Source organism: Balaenoptera acutorostrata, chromosome 2 (assembly GCF_949987535.1).
Source record: "Balaenoptera acutorostrata chromosome 2, mBalAcu1.1, whole genome shotgun sequence".
In the NCBI taxonomy this organism is placed as follows: Eukaryota; Metazoa; Chordata; class Mammalia; order Artiodactyla; family Balaenopteridae; genus Balaenoptera; species Balaenoptera acutorostrata.
This window is the reverse complement of record NC_080065.1, coordinates 25369958-25395510: the sequence shown is the minus strand read 5'-3', so window position 1 is coordinate 25395510 and position 25553 is coordinate 25369958. Positions and strand designations below refer to the sequence as shown.

At 33.0% G+C, this 25553-nt stretch overlaps 1 protein-coding gene across 6 annotated transcripts in view; it reads left to right on the top strand.

Annotated features, from left to right (window-relative positions):
• The window catches only part of CDH9 (cadherin 9), a 126210-nt gene extending 101255 nt beyond the window's left edge, over positions 1-24955 (top strand). For 5 of the 6 annotated variants that reach the window (XM_007172939.2, XM_057541832.1, XM_057541831.1 and 2 more), the window contains 5 exons: positions 14909-15045; positions 15544-15665; positions 19556-19673; positions 19756-20007; positions 24036-24955. In XM_007172939.2, the coding sequence (XP_007173001.1) occupies positions 14909-15045; positions 15544-15665; positions 19556-19673; positions 19756-20007; positions 24036-24523 (1117 nt within the window). In that variant the 3' untranslated portion in view covers positions 24524-24955. The remainder of the gene's footprint in view (positions 1-14908; positions 15046-15543; positions 15666-19555; positions 19674-19755; positions 20008-24035) is intronic. The other variant, XM_007172940.2, reaches the window with a different exon arrangement.
• Positions 24956-25553: the final 598 nt, after the last annotated feature.

The following is a 25553-nucleotide window of genomic DNA, read 5'->3' as shown; positions in this document are numbered from 1 at the left end:
CCTACATTTTTAAAAAAATTTATTTTATATTGGAGCAAAGTTGATTAACAATGTTGTGTTAGTTTCAGTTGCACAGCAAAGTGATTCAGTTACACATATTTATGTATCTATTATTTTTTCAAATTCTTTTCCCATTTTGGTTATTACAGAACACTGAGCCGAGTTCCCTGTGCTGTACAGTAGGTCCTTGTTGATTATGTAATTTTAAATACAGTAGTCAGGCTCACAGACTTAGAGAACGAACTTATGGTTAACAGGGGGGAAGGGGGAGGGAGAGGGATAGATTGGCAGTTTGGAACTGACACATACACCTACATTTTAAAAAGACATAAACTGAGATGCAAAGAGTTTAAGGAACTTTACTAAGGACACTGTACAAATAATTAGCAGACTGAGGTTCAAACTACTGATGATCTGAATGCACAACCAATTCTTTAGCAGATATATTCTGTATTCTTACTGACCTAATTATTAATTAGAGATAATTAATATTGTTTCACATTCATAAACTGCTTTGACCGACCTCAGGGGTACAAAGCAAAGCCTCAAGGACAAAATTATACAAAAAGCAAAATATGGCTTTAGTCCCTCAGAATTTGGTCTAGTTTTTCATCATTTTTTCCATTTCCCACAATAGGAAATTTCTTTTTTTTCCTTCCAGTTTTATTGAGATATAATTGACATATAGCACTGTAAAAGTTTAAGGTGTACAGCGTAATGATTTGATGTGCATACATCATGAAATGATTACCGCAATAAGTTTAGTGAGCATCTATCATCTCATATAGATACAAAGTTAAAGAAACAGAAAATTTTTTTTCTTTCTGAAGAGAACACTTAGGATTTACTCTTTAACAACTTCCATATATAACATACAGCAGTGTTAATTATATGTATTATATTGTATATTATATCAATATCACTAGTACTTACATATAACTGAAAATTTGTACCTTTTGGCTGCCTTCATCCAATTCTCCCTCCACCTACCCCCACCTCTGGTAACCACAAATATGATCTTTCTTTATGAGTTTGTTTTTAAAGTATAATTTTCTTACAACACTACGTTTTTTTCCTGTTGCACAACATAGTAATTCAAAATGTCTATACATTTCAAAATGATCACCATGATAAGTCTAGTTACCATCTGCCACCTTACAAAGGTATTACATAGTTATTAACTATATTCCCCACACTATACATTTCATACCTATGGCTCATTTATTTGCCAAGTAGAAGTTTGTACCTCTTAATCTCCCTCACCTATTTCTTTCCTCCCCTATACCTTCCCCTCTGGAAATTATCTGTTCTCTGTATCTATAACTGTTTCTGTTTTGTTATATTTGATCATTTGTTTTGCTTTTTAGATTTCATGTACAAGCAAAATCATACAGTATGTGACTTTCTCTGACTTATTTATTTACTCTAGATCCATCCATGCTGTCATAAATGGCATAATTTCATTCTTTTGATGGTTAAATAATATTCCATTGTGTATATATGCATATATACCACATCTTCTTTATCCATTCATTTATCACTGGGCACTTAAGTTGCTTCCATATCTTGGATATTTTAAACAATGCTGCAATAAATGTAGGGGTGCATATATCTTTTCTAATGAGTGTTTTCTTTTTCTTTGGATAAATACCCAGGTGGAATTGCTGGATCATATGGTAGTTTGGTTTTAATAGTTTTGATGAATCTCCATACTGTTTTCCATATCGGCTGCACCAATTTATATTCCCACCAACAGTGCATGAAGGTTCCCTTTTGTACACATCCTGTCAACCTTCGTTGTTTGTTGTTTTTTGATAATAGCATTACGACAGTTGTGAGGTGATATCTCATTGTGGTTTTAATTTGCATTTCCCTGATGATGAGTGATGTTGAGCATCTTTTCATGTGCCTGTTCACCATCTATATGTCTTTGAAAACACGTCTGTTCAGAACCTCTGCCCATTTTTTAAACAGGCTGTTTGGTTTTTGTATATTTTGGCTATTAACTACTTATTGGATCTATTTTGGCTATTAACCACTTATTGGACCTATCATTTGCAAATATCTTCTCCTGTTCAGTAGGCAGCCATTTCATTTTGTTGATTGTTTCTTTCACTGGGCAAAAACTTTTTAGTTTGATTAAGTCCCATTTAGTTATTTTTGCTTTTGTTTCCCTTGCCTGAGTAGATATATCCAAAAAATATTACTAAGACCAATGTCAAAGAGTTTATTGCCCATGTTTTCTTTTTTTTTTTTTTAGAAATTTCATGTAATGTCTGAAACATTTATATTAACATATTTCCATACATATTTCCATACTGCCCATGTTTTCTTTTAGAACTTTTATGGTTGCAGTTCTTACATTTAAGTCTTTAATCCATTTTGAATTTATTTTTATGCATGGTGTGAAAAAGTAGTCCAGTGTGATTCTTCTACATGTATGTGTCCAGTTTTCCCAGAACCACTCATTGAAGAGAATATCTTTTCTCCATTGTATATTCTTGCCTCCTTTGTGGTAGATTAATTGCCCATGTAAGTGCAGGTTCACTTCCGGGGTCTCTATTCTGTTCCAATGATTTATGTGTCTGTTTTTGTACGAGTACCATACTGTTTTGATTACTGTAGCTTTGTAGTATAGTTTGAAATCAGAGCTCATGATACCTCCAGCTTCGTTCTTCTTTCTCAAGATTGTTTTGGCTATTCAGAGTCTTTCGAGTTTCATACAAATTTTAGAATTTTTTGTTCTAGTTCTGTGAGAAATGACTTTGGTATTTTGATAGGGATTGCATTGATTCTGTAGGTTGCCTTAGGAAATATGGATATTTTATATACATTATACACAAAACTGATTCTTATAATCCATGAACATGGTATATCTTTCCATCTGTTTGTGTATTCTTCAATTTCTTTCATCAGTGTTCCATAGTTTAGCAAGTACAGGTCCTTAACCTCTTTAGTTAGATTTATTCCTATGTATTTTATTCTTTTTGATGTGATTGTAAGTGGTATTGTTTTCTTAATTTCTCTTTCTGATAGTTCATTTTTAGTGTCTAGAAATACAGATTTCTGTATATTATCAATAATTTTGTATCTTCCAACTTTACCAAATTATTGATGAGTTCTAGTACTTTTTTGGTGGCATCTTTAGGATTTTCTAAGTGTAGTATCATGTCATCTGCAAACAGTGACAGTTTTTATTCTTCCTTTCAAATTTGGATGACTTTTATTTCTTTTTCTTGTCTGACTGCTGTGGCTAGGACTTCCAAAACTATGTTGAATAAAAGTGGTGAAAGTGTGTATCCAGGTCTTGTTACTGATTTTAGAAAAACTCTTTCAGCTTTTCAACACTGGGTATGATTTTAGCTGTGGGCTTGTAATATATGGCCTTTATTATGTTGAGGTAAATTCCATCTATACCCACTTTGTGGAGAGTTTTTTTTATCATAAATGAATGTTGAATTTTGTCAAAAGCTTTTTTTTGCATCTATTGAAAGGTCATATGATTTTTATTCTTCAATTTGTTAATGTGGTAAATCACATTGATTTGCAAATATTGAACCATCCTTTCTTCCCTGGGATAAACTCCATTTGATCATGGGGTATGAACCTTTTAATGTATTGTTGAATTCATTTTGCTAACATTTTCTTATGGATTCTTGCATCTACATTCATCAGTGGTATAGGCTTGTAATTTTTTTGTGTGATCTTCTGGTTTTGGTATCAGGATGATGCTGACCTCTTAGTACGAGTTTGGAAGCATTCATTCCTTTTTAATTTTTTGGAATATAGTTTGAGAGATTGGTGTTAACTTTTCTATAAATGTTTGGTAGCATTCATCTGGGAAAATATCTGGTCCTGGATTTTTGTTTGTTGGGAATTTTTTTTTTAGTTACTGATTCAATTTTATTACTGATAATAAAATAATAATTTTCTATTTCTTCCTGGTTCAATCTTGGGAGGTTGCACATTTCTAAGAATTTGTCCATTTCTTCTAGGTTGTCCATTTTCTTGGTGTATAATTGTTCATAGTAATCTCTTATGATCCTTTGTATTTCTGTGGTGTAGGTTGTGACTTCTCTTTTTTCATTTCTGATTTTGTTAATTTGGGCCCTCTTTCTTCTTAATGAGTCTGGCTAAAAGTTCATCAATTTTGTTTATCTTTACCAAGAACCAGCTCCTAGTTTTAGTGATCTTTCCTGTTGTGTTTTTTGGTTTTTTGGTCTCTATTTCATTTATTTCTGCTCTTATCTTTATAACTGCTTTCCTTCTACTAACTTTGGATTTTATTTTTTCTTCTTTTCCCAGTTCCTTTAGATGTAAAGTTAGGTTGTTTCTTTGAGGTTTTTCTTGTTTCCTGAGATAGGCTTTTCTTGCTATAAACTTCCCTCTTAGGCCTGTTTTTGCTGTATCCTAAAGGTTTTGGGTCATTACGTTTTTTTCACTTAGTCCATTTACACTTAAAGTAATTGTTGATAGGTAAGTACCTATTGCCATTTTGTTAATTGTTTAGGGGTGGTTTTATAGTTCTTTTTTGTTCCTTTCTTCTTCTTTTTCTCTTCTCCCTTTTCATTTGATGGCTGCCTTCAGTGTTTTGCTTGGATTCCTTTCTCATTTGCATGTATGTATCTGCTATAGATGTTTGAGTGGTATCAGGATGATGCTGGCCTCTTGGTATGAGTTTGGAATTATTCATTCTTCTTTAATTTTTTGGAATAATTTGAGGAGAGGTATTAACTCTTCTATAAATGTTTGGTAGAATTCATCTGTGAAGACATCTGGTCCTGAACTTTTGTTTGTTGAGAGTTACTGTGAAGTTGCTGTTACCATGAGGTTTATATATAGCCATCCATATACATATGATTATTTTAAGTTTCAGATCTCTTAAACTCAAACAGATTTTAACAACCCTGCATTTTTACTCCCCAGCCCCACTCCACAGTTACTGTTTTGACATCATATTTTACATCTTTTTGTTTTGTGTATCCCTTAGTTATTTATTGTATGATGATTTTACTACTTTGGTCTTTTAACCTTCCTACTAGCTTCATGCATCGTTGATTTACCACCTTTACTGTATACTCGTCTTTACAAATGAGATTTTTCCTTTTGTAATTTTCTATTTCTAGTTCTGCTTTTCTTTTTTACTCAGAGAAATCCTTTAATTTTTCTTTAAATTTGGTTTGGTGGTGCTGAACTCTTTAGTTTTGGCTTGTCTGTAAAACTCTGATATCTCCATCAAATCTGAATGAAACCTTGCCCGGGAGAGTATTATTGCTTGTAGGTTTTTCCCTTTTCATCACTTTTAATATACTGTGTCACTCCCTTCTGGCCTGTGTAGTAACTGCTGAAAAGTTGACTGATAGCTTTATGGGAATTCCCTTGTACATAATTTGTGGCTTTTCCCTTGCTGCTTTTAATATTCTCTCTTTAATTTTTGTAATTTAGTTACAATATGTCTTGGTGTGGTCCTCTTTGGGTTGATCCTGTTTTGGACTCTGCTTCTTGGCCTGAGTGCCTGTTTCCTTTCTCAGGTTAGGGAAGTTTTCTGCTATAATGTCTTCAAATATGTTCTCTGCCCCTTTCTCTCTCTTCTCCTTCTGGACCCCAAAATGTGAATCTTAGTATGCTTAATGTTGTACTAGAGGTCTCTTAAGTTGTCCTCCTTTATTTTTATTATTTTTTTTTTCTTTTTGCTGTTCAGCTTCAGTGATTTCCACTACTCTGTCTTCTTCCAGCTTGCTGATCTGTTCTTCTGTATCATCTAATCTGTTGATTCATTCTGGTCTATTTTTTATTTCAGTTATTGTATTCTTCATGTATTTTGGTTCTTCTTTATATTTTTTTAACTCTGTTAAAATTTTCTAACTTGTCACTTTGTTCATCCAATCTTCTCCTAAGTTCTTTGAACATTTTTATGATCATTACCTTGAACTCTTTATTGTGTTGATTGCTTCTCTCCACTTCACTTACTCCTTCTTGTGGGGTATTATCTTGTTCCTTCATTTGGAACGTATTGCTCTGTCACCTCATTTTGCTGAATTTGCTGTTTTTATTCCTATGTATTTGGTAGGTTGGTTACATTTCCTGACCCTGGAAGTGACTTTTTGTAGTAGATGTCCCATGTGCCCCAGGAGTGCACTCCCCTCTGGTCACCAGAGCTATATCCTCTAGGGGTGCCCTCATGTGGCCTGCATGGTTCTTCTGTTGAGGCAGATTGAGTATTGCAGATGGTCTGGTAGGAGTGGCTGGCCCCAGGTCTAGTTGGTTACCAGGCCCTGCCTTGTGTGGAGGCTGCAGGCTGCTGGGTCTCAAGGGGCAGGGTGACACGGTAGCTGGCTCTGGGGCCCCAGATATCCCGGGGCTATTACTGGCCCACAGGTGGGCAGAGTTGGTGGTGACTGTGGTGATTGTGGGGCCAGGGGTCATGAATTTCATGTCAGCCTGTTGTTGGACAGGGTCAGGTCCCAGGGGATCCCTGGACTGGTGTCTGCCTACAAGTGGGTGATGTTGGTTACTGTGGCTAGTTCTGGCCACTACTGGCAGAGCTGGGTCTTGGAGTCTCTGGTTTCAGGGACCAGGGGCCCCAGAGTTGGTGCCAGCCTTCTGGGGGGTAGGGATGGGGCCCAGGGGATCCTGGGGCTTGTGCCTGCCCACTGGTTGATGAGGCTGGTCCCAGGGCAAGTGCCAGCCCACTGGTGGGTGGAGCATATTAGTACACCTATTAAAATATCCCCAAAATCTTCCCCCAAAGTTTCCTAATTCCCATTTGTAATACTTCCCTCCCAAACATCCTGGAACCAAACCCTGTTCCCAGGTAAACACTGAACTACTTTATGACAATATAGATTAAATTTGATTGGATTTTCTTGACTTTATACAAATGAAATCATACAGTATTTATTCTCTTCTGTCCAACTTCTTTCTTTTAGTATAACTATCTTGAGATTTTCCATATCGTTGTGTGCATTAATAGTTTAATTTTCTAATTGCTGAATAGTATTCCAAAGTGTGGAAATACCACAATTTGCTTATATGTTCACTTATTCATTGATATTTTGAGTTGTTTCAAATACTTGGATATTATAATACATTTATACACATTTATATATAAGTACACATACAAATATTTGTGTATCAGTATTTGTATAGTTCCATGCGTTCACTTTTCTAGAGTAAATATCTAGGAGGGTTATGATCGGAACATGTGGTGGTTACATGTTTAACTTTTAAAGTGGTTATACAATTTTACATTCCTATCAGCATGTGTGATGGTTCCAATTTCTCTACATCCTCACCAACCCTTGGTACTGTCAAATATTTTAATTTTAGCCATTCTAATAGGTATAAAATAATATCTCCATTACCTTTATGGCTAATGATGTTGAGCATTTTTTTCATATGTTTATATGTCACCAATATATGTTTTTTGATGAAGTGTCTATTCAAAATTTGCCTAAATTTTACTGGGTTATGTCTTTGTTATTGATTTGAAGACACACACATACACACACACACACACACACACACACACACACAATGAATACAAGCCCTTTATCAGTTTTATGATTTGCAAATATATTCTCCCCAAGTCAGTGGATTGTATATCCATTCCCTTAAAGTGACTTTCAAAAAGCAAAAATTCTCAATTTTAATAAAATCCAGTTTATTAACTTTTAAATTTATGGATGAAGCTTTTAGTGTCTTATATAGGAAGCATCTGCCTAATCTCAAAATTCTCATTCTATTTTTTTTCATGTAGGAGATTTATTGCTTTTAGTCATATTCTCATTCTATTTTTTTTCATGTAGGAGATTTATTGCTTTTAGTCATGTTTATATCTATGATTCATTTTAAGTTAATTTTTATATGGTGTGAGTTATGGATCAAAGTTTTTTTTTCTTTTTTGTATATGGATGTTTACATTGGAAATGCAATGTTTCCTGCACCATTGGTTGAAAAGACTATAATTTTCACTGAATAAACTGTACATTTCTCAAAACTCAATTGTTTATATAAGTATGAAACTAACTCTGGACTCTCTCTTCTATTCCAATTATATATTTATCTATGTTTACAAAAATGGCACATTGTTGTATAGCTTTATTTAAAAAGTCTTTAAATTAGGTAGTATTCGTCATTTAACTTTTTTTTTCCTACCTGAAGTTGCTTGGTAATTCTAGGCCCTTTACATTTTCATATATCAAGTGCTACAAAAGAGCCTCCTGAAATTTTCATTGGGATTGTGTTGAGTCCATTGATCAATGTAGGCAGAATTGATAATACCTTAATAATATTGAATATATTAATCCATATACAATGTGCATTTCTCCACTCATGGAGGGTGTTTTCAGCCATGTTTTGTGGTTTTATGTCTACATATCAAGAACATATTTTATATTTTTTGTTGCTTTATTGCACTGGCAAGAACCTCCAGGACAATGCTAAACACAAGTGATAAGAACAGAAGTCCTTTCCTTCCTCCTTGTCTTATGAAGAAATTAGTTTTTCATTATTAAGTATGATGCTGTTAGTCTATTTCTGCTTTTGTATTTAAAATATGTTCCTTATAGAATCATATAGTCGTGTTTTGCTTTATTGCACTATGTAACATTCTGTTCCTTTTGTGATGTTTAGACCATGTATATTTAATGTGACTACTGATACTATTAAGTTTAATTTATCATCTTGCTATTTGTTTTCTTATTGCTCTATCTTTTCTTTGTTTCACCTTGCTAATTTTCTGCTTTTTGGATTAATACTGTATTTTATTTTGCATTCCTTTTTATTTCCTTTTTTTATGTTATCACTTTCTTTTTTTTTTTGCTGGGTATAGAATTTTAGATTGAGGGTATTTTTTTTTTTTCCTAGCTCTATAATAAAGATTTTTCACTGCCTTTATGTTTACTTTTCTCTTTGTAACTTAGTTGCTCCTTAGGATGCATTTAAATTTTGTCACTGGTTTTAAGCAATTTGATTACGATGTGATTTTCTATAACATGCTTCATATATTTTGTACTTGAAGTTTATTAAGCTTCTTGGATCTGTGAGTTTACGACTTTTCTCAAACTTGGGGAAAACTTTTCAACCACTGTTTCTTCAATAATTTTACCCTACCCTCCTCTCTTTCAGATCATTTCATTTTAATTATGTTAGGTGTCTTGAAAGTGCAACACAGCTCACTGGTGCTCTGTTTTTTAATCTCCCCACCTTAATCATTTTAAATATTTCCCATTCATCTTCATTTACAAGTTTACTATTTTTTTCCTGCAATATCTAACCTGCTTTAATTCCATCAGAGTATAATTTTCAACTCACAGACTGTAGTTTCTCCTCTAGAAATTCTATGAAAGACATATACCTATATCTATCTATCTATCTGTCTATATCTATATTATTTCCTTAAAGTTTCCTCTAGTTAAATATATAGAATGCATTTAAAATAACTTTTTAAATATCACTGTCAGCTAATTCTGTCAACTGTGTCATTTCTGGGTTAGTTTCAATTGACAGATTCTTCTTTGCAGTCACATTTCCCATTTTTGCTTACCTGTGATTTTTGATTGCATGACAAATATTGTGTTTATGCTGTGTTAATTGTGTGATAGCTTTGCATTTCTATAAATACTATTGAGCTGTGTTCAGATGTGTGGCTAAGTTACTTGAAACAGCTTAAACCTTTTGGCCCTTGCTTTAGCAGCCCTTTGTCTAGATCTAATTTTGCCCCATAAATCAAGTAAGAGATTTCTGAGATTCTACCAAAGCCCCATGAGTTACAAGTTTTCTACTTTGGCTGATGGGAATTAGACTACTTCCAGACACATGCCAGTTCAATTCTGCTCCCTCTGGCCCTTATAATTGGTTACATCTATGGCTTCATTTTATCTGCTCTCATGCATGTTCTGATTAGCACTCAGCTGAAGAGTTGAACAGGATCTTCTTCATATTTCTGTGGCTCTCTCTCTGTGAAGCTCTAGCCTATGAAGTCCTCTGCCCACCAAATTCTACCCACCTTGGTCTCCCTGGACTCTCAGCATTATCTCCTGAATTCAAGGGATTGACAAGCTCCATCTGGGCTCCCACTTCCTGCATTATTGTTTAGAAACCCTCCCAGGCAGCAGCCAGTTTTGAGGATCACATCATTTCTTCCTCTTTTCTCAGGAATTACCCTCTCTGTCTCCTGGTATCTAATGCTTCAAAAATAATTGTTTCATATATTTTATTTGGATTTTAGTGGCTTTTGGCAGGGTGTGTGTGTGTGTGGTAAATCCAGCCCCTGTCATTTTATATTTGAAGAGGACATCCAAAATATCATTTTGAACATGTTTTTGATAATATAATTGTAGCCATTCATTTTAGAAAAGATGGATTGCATAGGTAATTTTGTAGCAAATAAGACATCTATAATTCTCCCCTCAGTAGATACTCCAGTGCTATTTATTCTACTTCCATCAAGTTTTTCATCTTTTAAAGTTTATCAATCTCCTATTTTTTAATTAAGTATAGCTTATATAATATATATGGGTTTATATATTTTACTAATTGTGAATATTTGCTAATGTCATTACAGTTCTTGATAAACTTCTATTGTATAGATAACATACTATCATGTAGGTAATGCATCACTAATGAAAATTTAGATTGTCTGGAGATTTATAACTGATAGTTTCCTCATGATACAATTTTAGGAGAAAAATTTCTTGACCAGAGGCTGGTAGTAAAACTTGCAACCTTGCTTTATGGTATATAAAAGTGGCTGATACCTTTTTAAGTCCATAGCTCTTCCAGAAATATTTACTTTTTATAGGGTACTCAAGTCTTGAAAAAACAATGAGCAGTAGTTTTACCTGTAAAATCTCAAGAATTTTGACAAAGGGAAGAAAAATATTTGGAGAACAGATGAATCTGAAATTATGTTCCTAAAATTATACTGTCAAGTCTGACAAAATATAAGGCCATGCCTGAAAATGTAACATTAGGCTGATTCCTGTTAGCATAAAAATGTATGCAAAAAAAGCTTTAGATATTCAATTATAGTGTAAAAATCCAGCAATAATTCAACAAGGAGACAACATTATAATATTTAACTCTTTCGTTTGCTCTGATGGCATTTAGAAGGATGACTGATCCCCAGAGCAGAAATAGGCTATGATAAACATCATGGAACATTTTCCAGGGAAAGTTTGGGAAGTAATTCTCACCCACCAGTAAATCTGTTCATCAAACATATTTTCTGAAATACATCTGCCACTTGCAACATAAGATTATGGTTACAATTAGCAGCTGTTGTCAGCTCCGCTTCACCTCATTAGTAATCATGGAGTTCCTAAGTTATAGGGTTGATTACAGCTTTACAGGTTCTGAAAGAACATGTTGTCTCATTTCACACCAATTTTACGCTCAACATATTTAAAGGTTCAATGAATTTTAGAAGAAATCAGTTCTACCGCAGTCAAATAGAGAAGTAAATAAAAAACAAACTTGCTGGTGAGAAATTTAGTGATGTCACCATAAAATGTACATGATTCCACCATAAACTGGAATAAGTGCCTTCATATATACCAGTACTTCTTTAATATTTGCTTGATTTTATTACAGAGAGTAAAATAATAGTAATTTTAAAATCATGTCAATAATATATGGAAAAAAATAAAGGTTTGAACTATTTGTTAAAGTAGTATAGCCATTCTCAAGGAAGGTTTCATAGTTTGTAGCTAGAAAACACATTTCTGGAAAGCAGTAGCTGGAGAGGAATAAGCAAACTCATAGCCTAATTATATTGACTCAGTGGAAGATGTACCTGGAATTCAGGAAAGGAAAAGGAATACTATCTTTGATGTATTCCTACATATTACTGATTTGTTCTGGTGTCTGTAATTTAATTTACATGTTTTTTGTAGTAGGTGAAAATATAGGGATCTGCTATGTGTTTGATTCTTAATTGCAGAGCTTAAAAAACAAACTAACAAACAAACTAGAACCAGAGTTCAGCTTCCACAGTGTCAACTCGCCTGTGATCTTTTTACCTTGTTATTTTTGCTGCCTATGTGATTGGCTCCTGTTTCTGCAAAAGGTATTCATTCAAAAAATTATGCCAATGATCTTTTTTAAAACTTATTGTTATAAATTCAATATAATGAGATCAATAAAGTATTGTTTTAATAAGCCATCTGCTGGGACATAGAGACAGTTTTGTCTCGTGTTATGTGTTTATCAGCCTCTTTTTGGTCACTTGCTGTAATCCAGTGTACTTATTATCAATAGGTAAACCAGAACATCCTATTCTGTGTTGAAAATAGAGCACTGGCTGCTAAATAAATGAAAATTATCTCTGGGCTTTGAAAAACTGCAAGACATCATTTGCAGTGGGGCAAATTTATAAATACAGATCCGGAAGTTTGCAGTGTTAATGTTAAAATGAACTATTTATAAATCATCAAAGTGACTCTCCTTCATGAATTCTTAACTTGAGAACAGTGCTTTTCAAGGTTGAACCTAAGAGTAGGGCAGCCAGAAACACAGACCTATTTTGATCCCACATAAGCTCAAAGTGAGTCAAAGCTAGATTTGTATAATGTTAGAATTGTTAACTATTCCTCAATCATAGAAATCCCCATGCTAATCTCTGGGGCATGTAGCAATGGGCAAAAAGCGATTTTTATTTTACTTCTGATCTTTGATGCAAGTGATAGGAAGCAATCCAAGATCTATTCAGCGATAAGCAAATAATGGTTAACTATTGACCTTTCCAACAATGGAGATAAATATATACAGGTGAATATTATGAATTGAGATTCATTCAACACACAGATGTGGTTATGTGGTTATGCTCTTTTATTCGCTTTCTTTGTGTTCCTTTTAGGACTGTTTGTATTCATAAGCAGAATTTGGTGTAAGTACTTTAGGAAAAAAACCCATTTTTTAAATGTTCCAATGACTTTCTCAGGCCACATTAGGAACTAAACTGTAGGAGAATTGAAACCTAGACATAGGAAACACTCTATTATCTTTTGTCTTAGCACTATTTAAGCAATAAAAATTAAAAAGAGAAAATTTCATATGACTTTTATTCTTGATCTTAGTACATTAATGAGTATTTTAAAAAATAAGAACTATCTCAGATCCTTGTCTGACAATGAATGCTTAGTTAAAACTCAACGTAACTTGTGCTTCTAGGAAATATATACACTACTATGCATTTTTATATAATTATTTTTATATTTAGGTTTAAAATTTTTCTCTATTTACTTAGGATTTCCCACCCCAGAAGGATAGTTACTCTTGGGCAGCGACCATATGTCACATGAGTTTTTATTTTTTTTAAATCCCCAAATTCTTTTTATAGCAACCATGTAGAAAAACTACAATCATAATTATTGCAAAAATAAGGGAATACTACCATTTCCATGTAGCTCTATTGTACACTGCACAACACTTCCAAAGGATAACAAGGTGACTGTCCTGGTTTCATATTTTGGGAGTGAGGTACAGGAAGAAATCTGAGACCAACTATGCAAAGATTTTAGCTATTTTATCTTTGAGATGAAATCTAATATATATACATATAATATGTATATTTTCCACATGCCCAAAGACTCACTTTGAAGCAGTATTTGTGAGTTTGAAACAATAATTTTACAAAATTTAGCAGAAAGTAAATTAGGTAAGCACCATCATATACTATATTAAGCTGTTAAAAATTTTGAAATCTGAGTTTACTAATGGCTCCCTTAAGTTAAGCATAGTCCTTATAATGATGGACTAAGTCACATGTTCTTTATTAAAATAACCCAAAGAAATCATCGAATTTAGATAAATGTATTTTTATCCAATATTTAAAAAATTGCCAATGTTTCACAATGTTTAGAAACCTAAATGTCTATTTTTTGTCAAAGTCAGTGCCAGACAGTGGATATATTACGGATTTATAATGGGAGTTGTTAATTCCCTAATTCACCAGATTAAAAGGGAGTTCATTTGCTAAGTGTCTTTAATAGAGACCTAGAAAAATGAGGATGCCACCAGATGCTGATTAGCCTGTTAGTTCTCTGTCATTGTTGCTCCTTTGGCTGTCCTTATTCTAACCAGTTTATCCCATGGTCTTAACCTTGCTATACAAAGCCTTATCTATGGACTTTACAACATGGGATTCACCTAAGAGTTTTTTAGAAATGCAGAATAACAGTTCCCACACTAGACTTACTGAATCAGAATCTGTTTTTACCAAGATCCCCATGTGATTCATATGAACATTAATGTTTGAGACACACTTAGATTCCTACATGGCTCAATTAAACAGTCAGCAGCAGAAATCTCAAACATGCAAAAATGGTAGCTAGTACATCTGTGGTTCCTTGTCATTTCAGTTTTTATTTGGAAAAGGCTAAAGGGAGAGACTGGAGGAAGACCTTTGATTCAGCTGAAATGATCTTTGAATAGAGAACCATTCAAGAGCCATGTATTTTACAACAGCCTCTGCATATTCACTTATAAGGACTCTGTGGACACGTTTTTATGTGTTATTTTCAACATAATTTCAATTTATCCAATGCAATTGACTCTATCAACTTTAATATGACTTTAATATGTCTCAAGCACTGCAATAGGTCTATGATAGGATAAATTAATCAAGTGACAATTAAAAACTCACTTAAAAGCTGCCACAAGGATTCATGAGTATAACTAAGGACTCTGAAGTACACATAATCATAGAATAGTAATAATGAAAACAGCCAACTACATCAAATTATCTAAATGACAATTACATTAAATAAAAATTCAAGAAAATTATCGGTATTTTACTTGTCATATTTATCAGACCATCGTGTGAACTGCCTATAACTTTAAGAAATGGTAGATGAATTAATAATTTTAAAACAATGCCTGGAATTATGAGTCTCTTTTCTGCTAGATACTCTGTTGATCGGCATTCGGATATGGACCGGATTTTCAGTATTCACTCAGAAAATGGTTCTATTTTCACTTTGAAGCCTCTTGACCGGGAGTCAACCCCTTGGCATAACATCACCATTACAGCCACAGAGATAAGTAAGTTGGAAATACATCCACCTGAACACATTATTTTTCACCAAAGTAGTAAAATAATAGCATTAAGTAGACTCTTTTACTTGAGTGGAATGAATTTCCACTCTTGCTGAATGAATTCTCTCAGCAAGAGCTGAGAGAAATGATTTAGAGTGTGTTGGATTTTTAAATTATTTTAATGATTATCAAATATTCACTTTATTTTAAACTTGATTTTCTTTTACATCTTACTGTAGGATGAAAATATAATCTAACCTCATAAAAATAATTAATCAGTCTAAGAAAATTATCTCTTACAAATAATATTCACTCTTAATTATATTCTCCTCTTTCTATCATGCTCTTCATCTGAACCGTGTAAGAAAGCTGAGATATCCATCAGCAATCCAATCAAGAAGTGAACACCCCAGAAATGATCTGTTGCTAAGTTACAAATGGGGCAAACAATATCACTACTACTCTGTAAATGAGACTGAAATCTTACACATGTTCTCATTGCAGATAACTCAAAACAAAGTAGCCGCATTCCTGTTTTCATCAGAATTCTAGATATAAATGACCATGCTCCAGAATTTGCCATGTACTATGAAACATTTGTCTGTGAAAATGCAAAACCTGGGCAGGTAAGTTATTATAAACTTAAAAAAAAAATCCTCTTCACGAAGGCAGATGACACTGCATTAATTTACTTGCACATTTTTTTTTCATGCAAACTATTGTCAGTCCTCCTTGTCATTTGTTTCTCTCTCCTTACCAAAAAAATCACAATAATCTTAAAAAGATGACTTTTAAAATATTTTTATACAATCCATGATATAATAGGAAAAATTATAATATATGCTTTAATTTATAGACTAGGTACATAATGAATATCACATATATAAAAATTTCCTACCTGGATTCATAATCATACTCACACTGAGCTATAATCACGAATAGAATGAACATACATTATTAAATAAAACATGAAGTATGAAAATAAAATTGTTCTGTGTTAATATAAAGGAAATCATAATAATTGTCTTGTTGATTACATTTTGCTACTTTGAGTTGCTCAATCAGGACATTTTGGTTTGAGACAAGTTATATTTTGTTTGTGATTTTTCGACTTTAATATTAGTGCGATAAAAAAGAGTGTACAAGAGTTACAAAGTCCTCATATAAAGTAATATTTCAGGTATCTCTAAAGTAATTTTAAGAAAATGCAGAATATGTTCATGTTTTACACTAATACAGTATTTTACAAATACAAATACTGTATTTTACAAGTACAAACTGCATAAATGTTACTGAAAGAAATTTTAACGAGTTATTTAGATATTTCCTTGAGGAAAAAGTAGGCAGATGGTAAGAGTCATATATAATTCTATCATGTCCTTTTAATATAGAAAATAAAGTGAAATATAGTCTTTCTTCTATTCCAGTAGAGATTATAATGAACCGAATATTTCTGCCCCCTCAAAATTCATATGCTGAAGCCCAATCCCCCAGTGTGGCTGTATCATCTGAAGATGGGGTCTCTAAGGAAGGAATCAAGGTTAAATGAGGTCATAAAGTGGGGCTCTGATCTGACAGTATTAGTGTCCGTTAAAGAAGAGACACCAGAGAGATCACCCTCTATTGTCATACACACGATCAAAGGAAAGGCCATGTGAAGATGTAGCAAGAAGGCAGCTGTCTGAAAGCCAGGAAGAGACCTCTCACTAGAAGCCCACTATGCTGATACCCTGATCTCAGACTTCCAACCTCCAGAATTGTGAGAAAATAAATTTCTGCTATTTAAGCCATTCAGTATATGGTGTTTTGTTATGGCAGCTCAAGCAGACTAAGAAAGAGGTACATACCACATTCCACTTTTATATACAGAAATACAAATGAAGTTTTTATTTTCTTTTCACCAGCAAAGAATCATTGCACAGTTATTCGGATTAAAAATTGTTTTCCTTTTTTCACTTCGTAACAAGTAATGGGCACATTCTCAGTTCGATGGATGATTATTTTTAATTTGCTGCTTACTTTTCAGAGCATAGCTACAGATTAGTTAGCTTATTCAACTACCCATTTATTAATGGAAATTTGGTTTACCAACAAAATGTTACTCCAGCAGACAGCACTACAGTGAGCATTATAATACATGTATAGTTGTATACTACCTGGAATCATTTTTCTCTGATGAAATCCTCAAAGAAGAAATAAATTTTATCGATAAACACTCATCAGTGCTTCCAAATGGTGCTCAGAATATGTTATATACCTAGTAATAACTTCCACCAAATGTGGATAATTGCTCATTTATTGGGCAACACTAGATTTTAAATACTATCTACCAATATGTAAAATCTCATAATAATTTTAACATGAATTCCTCCAAAATTATTGAGGCCGAACATTTTATAGCTATGTTAGTTTCCCAAGGCTACCATGACAAATTTACACAAACTAGATAGCTTGAAATAACAGAAATGTATACTTTGACACAGTTCTGTAGGCTAGAAGTCCAGAATCAATGTGTCAGCAGGTTCATGCTCTCTCAGAAGGCTTTAGGGGAGGATCCTTCCTTGCCACTTCCTAGCCTCTGTGTTTGCTGGTGATTCTTAGCGTTCCTTGGTTTGTGGACCCAAATTACTCCAATCTCTGTCTCCATTGTTATATGATATTATTTCTGTATCTCTATTTGTGTCCATATTTCCCTCTTTTTGTGAGAACTCCATTCACTGGATTAGGGTCCACCCTAATTCAGTATGACCTCATCTTAACTTGATTACACCTGCAAAGAGCCTATTCCAAATAAAGTCACATCACAGGTACTGGGGATTAGGTCTTAAACATATAATTTGAAGGGACACAAGTCAACTGATAATAGCCTGTAGATATTCTTTACTTATTTATCTATTAGTATGCTTTTTTATTGTTTCATGTGAGTTATTTATATATTACAAAATTAATATTTGATAATGATAAAGTATAATTGATATTAACTAATTACAATTCTTTTAATATATACTACTGCTATTAACATGTCTATGTCATTGTTCATATAACTGGTGGAAAACAATTTTCCTGTTAAAATTAACAAGGTTAAAAATAAAACATAATATAGATGTCAAGCTACTGATATATATTCTCTCTTAAAATATGTTTAAACAATGGCTCATCTAATCATTTCAAGAACTCAGAGTCATACAATGAAAGGATCAATGATTTTTAAGATTAAAATATTACTAAATATTAGTTACATTATTGCTATTCTGGAACAGAAGTTTGAGCAAGAATATTAGATCTTATATAAATTTTTCTATGTCATGTGCCAATCTTGTAAGGAGAAAAATCATATCAAGTTTAAATTAATAATTATGCACTTTCAGAAGTATTGTATAAAGAAACATAAGATTACATGTGTCTCTGTCAATAAAATGAACAAAATTATAATTAATATCAAAGAGGAAAAAGTATTAACTAGTGAGTATGCAGGTTGGTATGGCCATAGAAGGTACACAATAACCGAAACAATGGATACATTAAACTACTATGAAATTCTAATAATTCTTCATCACAGAATGTTGGACTATTATACCTGGAAGTGGTGCCACTATTTGTTTTTGTAGAAGAGAAGTTTGAAAGTAATGGTAATTAAGTGACTGTAATTACAAATCACACAGCCGGCAGACCCAGGACTGGAAAACAGGCACTCTGATGTGTAGCTTTGTGTTTTATCCACAATAAAATGCTCAATGGAATTTTTCTGCCCAACCTGTCATTTGCTGCTCCATCTTCACACTGTGGTACACCTCTGACCTACAGGGAGCACAGCTGAGAGGTGCTATAATTTCTCAAATTCAACAATGATTTTACAAAACTTTAGGAGCATTTATTTGTATATTCTTCTAAATTTTGCAAATACCATTAAGAAGAAGAGTAAACAGTTTGAATAAAGTATGCAATATGATTGTAATTTTGGCGCCCCATAGCTTTAAAATCTTCTCCTTTCTGGTATTATATGGCATATTGCTCATATTCCCAAAACTATATTTATAGTTTCCTTAATCTCTAGGAGTGGTTGTGCTAAGCACTTTTGTTTTTTTAAAAAAACACATCTGTTATGTCCTTTGCCTTTGAAACAATCATTACCTCGTGGAGGCAACATATTGGTAACCAATTCATAATAATATGGGCTGGTAGTATATATTAACAATGTTAAAAGACAAAAGATTGGCGTGATCAAATTTTTCTTTTCTTTTCTTGGATACTATAGTGGCCAGGAATCAGATAATGATCCATAGAGGTGCTCTACAAACTGATACTTGATGGGCATTTTTCATTCTTCATTAAATAAGTTACATGAGACAGAACTACAAAAAAATCTTGGCAAAATTTTCTGAAAATGGAATTTTTTGTTTAGTTTCAGTATTTAATTTCAGTGATATATTTAAAGCTCAAACACTGATGTAAAATGTCTTGTAATAACAAGAGTTGCTTTGTGTGCTCTATTTAATTAATTTTTCTTTGGTTTTAGTTGATTCAGACTGTCAGTGTCATGGACAAAGATGACCCTCCCCGAGGCCACAAATTCTTCTTTGAACCAGTGCCAGAATTTCCCCTCAATCCAAACTTCACCATTGTAGATAATAAAGGTACAGACCATTTTTGAAGACAAATATTATGAAACCTTAACAGGCAAAATTTTAAAACTGGTCTGACTTTTTGTTTTTTCAGATAATACAGCAGGAATCATGACTCGAAAAGATGGGTATAGCCGCAACAAAATGAGCACGTATCTGCTGCCAATTTTAATCTTTGACAATGATTATCCAATCCAAAGCAGCACTGGCACACTCACCATTCGTGTGTGTGCCTGTGATAATCAAGGTAACATGCAGTCCTGCAATGCCGAGGCCTTGGTCCTCTCTGCTGGCCTGAGCACGGGAGCTCTCATCGCTATCCTTCTCTGTGTCGTCATACTACTTGGTAAACTATGCCCCTGAAAGATATGCCCCTGAGATATGCTCATTCAACTCAAGGAATTCTCTCCCTCATTACCCAGTGATTGCACACTGAAAAGCACTCTTCTTTAGAGCTAAAGGCTGAAATTTTTAACTTGTTATTAAAATTGTTCTTCCAATTGAAAAACAATTGAGTTTTTGACTGTGGATAGTTCTAGCTTTAAAGAGACCGAAAGCAAGGATATAATAGCTAGTGATATATACGTATATTTTAAAATATGTTTTATATTTATAGTGTTTAGTGTTAACTAAGATGGTCCCATTTCTAAGGACGTTTCATTTAATAATTGATTTAATTTTCATATCAACTCTATAAGGTAAATACTTTTATTCTTCTACAGAAAGGTTAGATAACTTACACAAAGTCACTCATTCAGAAAGTGTTTTAACTAGGATCAAAACCCAGATTATTCTATTTCAGAATCCACCTTTCTAAGCATTATCCTCAAAAAAAAAAGACTACTTTACAAATAATATTCCTAACAAATACTAAGTTATGTATATCATAAATGGAATTGGCCAGTGCATTTAACTTGTCACAGTAAGATAAACTTTTTTTTTTCATAAAATGTGTTAAATGTAGGCGCAACACACCAAATTAAATTTTAAGCTCATTTCTTAAAATATCACTATGGCATTGTGGTCATACCTACTCCAGCAATATTTTCTAAGTAAAGTCATGCTTCCAAGTGCAAATGCTTTCTTTGAGCATGCCCTAACAGGACAATGATTTAATTCAATTAAACAGTTGTTCCACTGTAACACATTCCCCCAAAACATGTTTCCATCAAATATTCATCCAAAATGAATGCTTAGGGCAGGAGAGCTAGCCAAATTTATGTCCCAATGCTCATATGTGCTGGCTCCTTTTCACTGCAAATCCTCTCAGGCTATCTGGATAAAATCCCTTTGGCCAGATATTCTTGCAGGACTTCAGTGGGGAACTGATGAAAGTGAGGGGAAAACATTTGTCTCAGTTATGATGATCCAACTATTTAGAAAAACATTTTCGTAGGATGGTTTAGAACTTAACACACTACTACCATCAGCAGCAGCAGCAGTCCACATCTCCACCTGCTACTAGAAAGTTCAACTCCTCCATAAAATATTTTTGTATCCTCATGGAGATAAATGTTGGCTTACGCTTTTAGCCAAGTGCTACTGATATCATATTGCTTTATTTGTTCAAATAGTTCTACTTTCCTAATTTAGGACAATATGGAAATATGTATATTTCAAATTTGATTTTTTAATTTCAATATTAATATAACACATACTAACACATAAAGACATGCATGCCTACATGAGGGAACATAATCCACCCCAAAAAATAGGTTTAGATATTGGAACATTATCCAACTAAATTGGATAATATTTTTCTCTACTCAGAAATCCTAGAAGGCTTCTTTTATTCTGAAAAGTCTGCCATCTTTCTGCCCTGGGAAATATAGAAGGCACGCAATTCTTGTATTTTACCTTCCCAATTTATTGCCTAAATGTGGAATGATTTTCTATTATTTTAGTCAAAATGGGTTCTAACTCATAAGGTTTCATTATAAAAGTTCTTTAAGCATCCTTGCTGTTATTTCACGTCTTTATACTAATGGCTGGACATAGTTACTATATTTCTGAAGTTAGAAGAGTCTGCTTTTTGCAAAATGGTGATATAGCATGGACAATAATATTTTAGACCTATCCTGCTACAGTTTGAAGAAATGTAATTCATAGTTTATATCCATGATACAAGGCAAAGTAGGGGGTTAAAACCTAGGGCAGGGCTTTTTAATCTTTTTGGTTCCTTGGACACCTTCGTAGTGAAGATGAAGCTATGGACCTATTTAGAATAATAATTTAAATTTATAAAAATAAGACATGTAACACAAAAGGAAATACACTTATCCAAATTAAACAAAAAACGAAAAAGCAAAATGTGTTTAATTATTGTCATACATGTTTTATTCTAGAACAAGTCTAATGATTATTTGTAATATATCCTAACTATAATACAATATAAAGTATCTGTGATTTCTATTGGTTTAAAAGTCAGACATACTGTTACTATCACTACAGTTTATGCTGATATCCATAATAGAAAAAAATGCTAAATTCAAGTTATAGTGAAGATATAACTTTCTATATTACAGAATATAGCATTTTTTTCTACTCCTTACCTTAGTCTCTTTGAATTCCGTTCATATACCCCAGATTAAAAACCTCAGTCGAGGGAAAAGAAGCAGATAATTTTGGCCTGACAAAGCAGAAAACCCTCAGAGCAGATTCTGAGGACCATTTGTGAAAGTTCGTAAACATTATATTAGTTAAGAAACCCTTAAAACTATTTGACTATATGGTTGTTCTTCTATGCATAAAGAATTTATAAATTAATTCATTCAGTATTAAACTTAGAAAGAACGCTGTTTTTCTACTGCATGATTCACTAGATTTGTGGATTTCAGGTCTATGTTAGACTTAATTTATGATCATCCTTTAACAGAATAGAGTATAGACATGTCTCATTATTAATGAAAAGTTTTTAAAAATGTCTTCAACATGATTCTGAATATAGCTCAGCACCCAAAGCCTGATCTGTAGAGGTTCTTTTGTTTTCTTCTTACCAATTAGTATGAGCTGAGGAAAGTGTATTGGCCAATATGAAAATAGCATTGTATGGGCCTTAAGTGTAGTTACAGGGGCCTCAAGGGCCATGGTGAAGTGCAGTCTCAGTGGAAATGAGTTTGTGTAATCTCAAAACAAAGACTGAGAAAATGAATGGTAGGTTTCTGAGGCAACATGTTCTTATTTTTCAGTAAGACATCAGTAGTATTGATAAAACATTTAACTTCCATAAAGTAAGGAAAACCTGGTTTTTATTTCTCCCCAGCAATGTATAAGTATGCTTTTGGAAAATATTCTTTATTTAATTCTTAACTTTCTTATGTATAAAATTATGTACTTGGTTCATTTTCTATGGAAACATATTTTGTTGGAAATCATGTGATCTTTCTTATGTTTTAAAATGTAATTTTTATTTTCAAAATGTATTTATCTTTCAAATGTTCATTGTCAAATATATGCATAATAATTTAAATTCCAGTAGTATAACAAGAAATAAGGAAGTATGTCATATGTGGGGAAGTTCATAGTTAACTTGATAACATAAGCATGTAAATAATAATACAGCATATAGAGGGAGCACAATTAACATTTCAGCCCCAAAGTTTGAATGCAACTATATATCAAGGAAGTCCTCAGAAAGAAGGTAATATGTGTAAGATGAGAACAAGGTAAGGATGAGTTTGAGTTTTAATTTTATATTGTAGCTTATAGAGGTATATTTCAGATTTTAAGCAGGCTTTCAAAACCAGGTCAATAAAAATAATTAACTAAACAGATGTGACATATGGGAATAGATGAGATTAGTAGCATATATATATGTGTGTGTGTGTACATATGTATGATATATATACACATAACATATATTATACATACATATACACATGACATATGCATATATTTGAGCAATACTTTGCCTGTATTCCCTTGAGCCATTAATATTAAACTGGTACTCAATTTCTCTTGGGATAATAATGATTGTAGCTTTAGAATTTTAGTATTTTGAAACAAACATGCATTGGGGAAGAATGAGGTATTACATACTTATAGTTGGCTAAATGCATTTGCCATAATTGAACATTTTCAATGCCAGAGCCCCATAGGAGATTGAGTCTTGAAAGTAAATAAATGGCATTGTAATATCTGTTTCTTTATCAATATAGTACATCCAGTCATTGGCCCAAATCATCCTGTATTTGTGTAGGATAGTTACTCTTTATATCCAAATGAACTTAACACTTCTTACACCACACCAAGGTCACAAATACAAAAGTTAGCTATGTTAATTTAAACCCGAATCATGGAATCTCACTATTTTCTCTCTTCGGTTTTTTCTTCTTGTTGTTGCTGTATTTGTTTTTGTTTGTTTTTGGTTAATAGTTTTAGTTGTGCTGTTTGCTGCATTGAAGAGGCAAAGAAAAAAGGAACCTTTGATAATTTCAAAAGACGATGTCCGGGACAACATTGTGACCTACAATGATGAAGGCGGCGGGGAAGAAGATACCCAAGCTTTTGACATTGGCACATTAAGGAATCCAGAAGCAAGAGAAGATAGTAAATTTAGAAGGGATGTAATGCCTGAAACAATTTTTCAGATAAGGAGGACTGTACCTCTGTGGGAAAATATTGATGTGCAAGATTTTATCCATCGAAGATTAAAAGAAAATGACTCAGACCCAAGTGCACCTCCTTATGATTCACTGGCAACATACGCCTATGAAGGGAATGACTCCATAGCAGATTCACTCAGTTCTTTGGAATCTCCCACAGTAGATTGTAACCAAGATTACGGTTACCTCAGCGACTGGGGGCCTCGTTTTAAAAAACTTGCTGATATGTATGGGGGTGATGATAGTGACCGAGATTAAGAGTATGGTATGACTTCATGGACATCAGTGTGGAAGTACTCTCTTTGTTACTAGATGGAGTGGCCTGCATTCTCTTCCTTGGAGGAAAATTTTTAAAAAATCAAAATTACAAACAATACTTAGGTGTTGTCTTAGTAAGAGTTTGCTTAATCAGTAAGTTTCTGTGAATGAACACGAATGACCTAGATTTTAAAAAGTAATAATAACCAGTTCACCCTCTTTGACTAACAATCTCTGAAGGAAAGTATATCACATCAATAACCAATAAAAAGTACATAAAAGGCTTTTTGTGCCTTTGCTTAGATATAAGAACTTTATAAATAATGTTTTCTTAACTGACTTACAGTCACCTTTACTATTAAATGAAACATTGTGCAAATGCTTTGTAAATTAATATGAAAAAATATATCTCTAAAGAAATAGGAATGACTATTACTGCCATATTTATTTAGTTGAAGAATGTCTTTCTGTTAATTCATTCATATTTTTATAAATGTATATTTATATTTTTGTATTTTTATGAAATAAAATAGTATTTATGAAAATAAATTTCACTTTATTTAATTCCTAGAAGCAGTTCTGATCTCACTTATAACATTTTTTAAACATCTTTAAAGGTAAAACATGATTTACTCAGGGAAAAAGCAGCTAAATTATTGCATGTAATTTGGAAATAGAATGTGGTAGGACTATAGTGAGCTTTGGTACAAGTTGTGGTTTTCTCCTGCAACCACTCGAATATGGACAAGTGTTTATTGAATCACTGATGTCTCCCCATCGATAAGGATGTGAGACACATTTACAATATAAAATATTATAAATATACTTGTGAACAATTAACTTTAATTTTTTTGTACAATTCTTTCCTATGGGATCAACCAGTAAATTTTATTGAGAGTAAATGAACTATGTGTCAGTAATGTGTAGATGAAGAAAAAAATCTAAACCACTCTTCCTTCATCAATAGTATAGTTTCAAAATGAGAAATGATACTTCCAACTTTTCTCTTTATGATTAGATAATTGATGGA